At 44.9% G+C, this 2,393-nt stretch overlaps 1 protein-coding gene across 1 annotated transcript; it reads right to left on the bottom strand.

The window, feature by feature from the left end:
- Nucleotides 1–281: 281 nt before the first annotated feature.
- On the bottom strand, nucleotides 282–917 carry LOC127855957 (uncharacterized protein K02A2.6-like). Its single transcript, XM_052391895.1, has one exon. The coding sequence runs from the start codon at nucleotides 915–917 to the stop codon at nucleotides 282–284; it is 636 nt and encodes a 211-aa protein (XP_052247855.1).
- Between the last annotated feature and the right edge of the window lie 1,476 nt (nucleotides 918–2,393).

The raw sequence follows: 2,393 nt of genomic DNA, 5'->3' as shown, positions 1-2,393 counted from the left end.
CCCGGTTTGTCTCGAGTTTCGCTCGATCTCGCACTAGCACTGTTTTCGTGATTGGAGTCGTTGATGGTTGTTCTGCTACCGTCTCTGTTGGCGCTGTGGGTGCCGGTATGTACACGTCATTGTTGTGGTGATAATGTGTGGTCTTTCCTTTGTTTTCATTAGCATGTCCGTGTTTCGGCGATATTCGCGCCCCGATTCGCCTGCCTTAACGATATGTGATCGTGGGTATTCGGACGGTTTCACATACTCTGCCGGTTTCCAACCAGATGGGGTTTTAATTCTTACTGCGTCCCCTGGCTGAAGATTTGTCCTTGCTCTTCGCGTGGTTGGTCGTAGTAGAATTTTTGCTTTTCACGAAATTCTAACAACTTCGGTGCGACATTTTCATTTGGTTGCTTCTGGTTGTCGCAATGTTGTTTCATAGGTATTAGTGTTTTTGCGCGTCGACCCATCAAACGTTGCATCGGTGATCCGATGTTATCGCGTGGTGTGTTTCTTAGTTCTAACAGGGCTAAGTAGATGTCGTCCCCTGTTTCGCTACACTTTTTAATTAGATTTTTAACGGTTTGTACAGCCTTTTCAGCAAGGCCGTTTGTTTGTTGGTGCAAAGGCGACGACGTAATATGGGTGATGCCATATTTTTCGATGAATTCTCGGAATTCAGCACTGGTGAACTGTGGACCGTTGTCCGAGATGATTGAGTCCATGATTCCATAACGAGCCACGTTTTGCTTGATGTGTTTTAAGATGGTGCTCGTTCGAGTGTCTCTTTGCAATGGTGCTACTTCAATGAAGTTGGAGAAGAAGTCTACAATGATTAGGTAATTGTTACCCTCTAGTTCGCATAAGTCCATTCCAACTTTGCTCCAGGGTAGCTCAGGTACTGGTTGGATGATCATTGGCTCCTTTTGGCTCATCTTGCGATGCATTAAACACGCACTACACTTGCCAATAAGATCTTCAATTTGTTTGTTCATGCCGGGCCAAAATACTAACTCTCTCGCCCTCTTTTTACAGTTTACTACCCCTAAATGCGACTTATGTATCGCTTTCAACGTTTCTGTTCTCATTCTTTCGGGATACACACGCGTTCCCATCGGTACAGAACTCCATTGTAAATTGATATTTCATCGCGGTAATCCCAAAATGGAACGGCTTCAACTTGAACTTCGCACTTCGTTTCTGGCCATCCTCGAATGATAACCTTTGCCAGTACTTGGAATTGTTCATCCGCTTGTGTTGCGCGTGCAATTTTGTCATGGTTTGAACACGACAACGTGTCGAGCTTCAAAACCATCAACTCTTCATCGATAGTTTTCTCATCTTGATTTTCTAACGGTAATCTGCTGAGGCAGTCTGCTAGACCCATGTCCTTGCCGCTTTTGTGCACGAGGTTGAAGTCATACGGTTGAAGCTTCAAAATCATTCGTTGAATCCTTAGCGGAGCTTTATGTATTTCTTTCTTTAGAATCGACTCCAACGGTTTGTGATCAGATTCCACTAGGAAAGTATCTCGGCCATATAGCAGTTTGTGGAATTTTTCACAGCCATATACAACGGCTAGCATTTTCTTTTCGATCTGAGCGTACCGTTGCTCTGTCGGTGTGAGCGCACGTGACGCATATGCCACAACACGGTCCTGTTGGATTATCGCGGCTCCCAGGCCTCTCATTGATGCGTCTACTGTGAGTGTGACAGGTTTTTTCAAGTCGTAGTACTGAAGTACTTTTGTTGAAACAAGAGCTTCTTTATTTTATTGAACGCGCGCTTCGCTTCGTCACCCCAGCTCCACGTTTCTAGCCTTTTCATATCGCGCAGTGGTGCATTCAACTCACTGAGATTTGGGATGAACTTAGACACATACGATAGCATGCCTAACACGGTTTCCAGCTCACTGAAGCTTTCTGGCTCTCTCTGTCTGCTATCGCCTTCACTCTTTGATCTGTCGGTTTAATTCCGTCTCCAGTCAGTTTGTGACCTACATAGTCCACCTCCGGCTTGGCAAACATACACTTTTTCTTATTCATCTTCAGATTAATTGAACGTGCCTTTTGAAGCACCGTTTCCAAGCGCCTGTTATGTTCTTCCAGTGTTCTACCATGAATCAAAATGTACGTCAACAATTATTTCTACCCCCGTCACATGTTACCAAGTTCTGTTCCATGGACCGTTGGAACACTTCACTCGAACACTTCACGCCCATCGGCATCCGCAGGTATCGGTACCTGCCGAACGAGAGTATTAAACGCTGTGAGCTCTCGAGCTCTCTTCAGTTATTTTATTTGGTAATAACCCATATTCGCGTCTAGCGTTGTAAGTATTTACTCCATTCATCTTGTGGCAACATCATCAAAACTGTTCATTGGGTAATGTTCTCTTCGGATTGCGCGGTT

The sequence above is a fragment of the Dreissena polymorpha genome, chromosome 13 (genome assembly GCF_020536995.1).
Source record: "Dreissena polymorpha isolate Duluth1 chromosome 13, UMN_Dpol_1.0, whole genome shotgun sequence".
NCBI classification, from domain to species: Eukaryota; Metazoa; Mollusca; class Bivalvia; order Myida; family Dreissenidae; genus Dreissena; species Dreissena polymorpha.
Note: the sequence above shows the minus strand (reverse complement) of the source record. Positions and strands in the feature narration are given on the sequence as shown.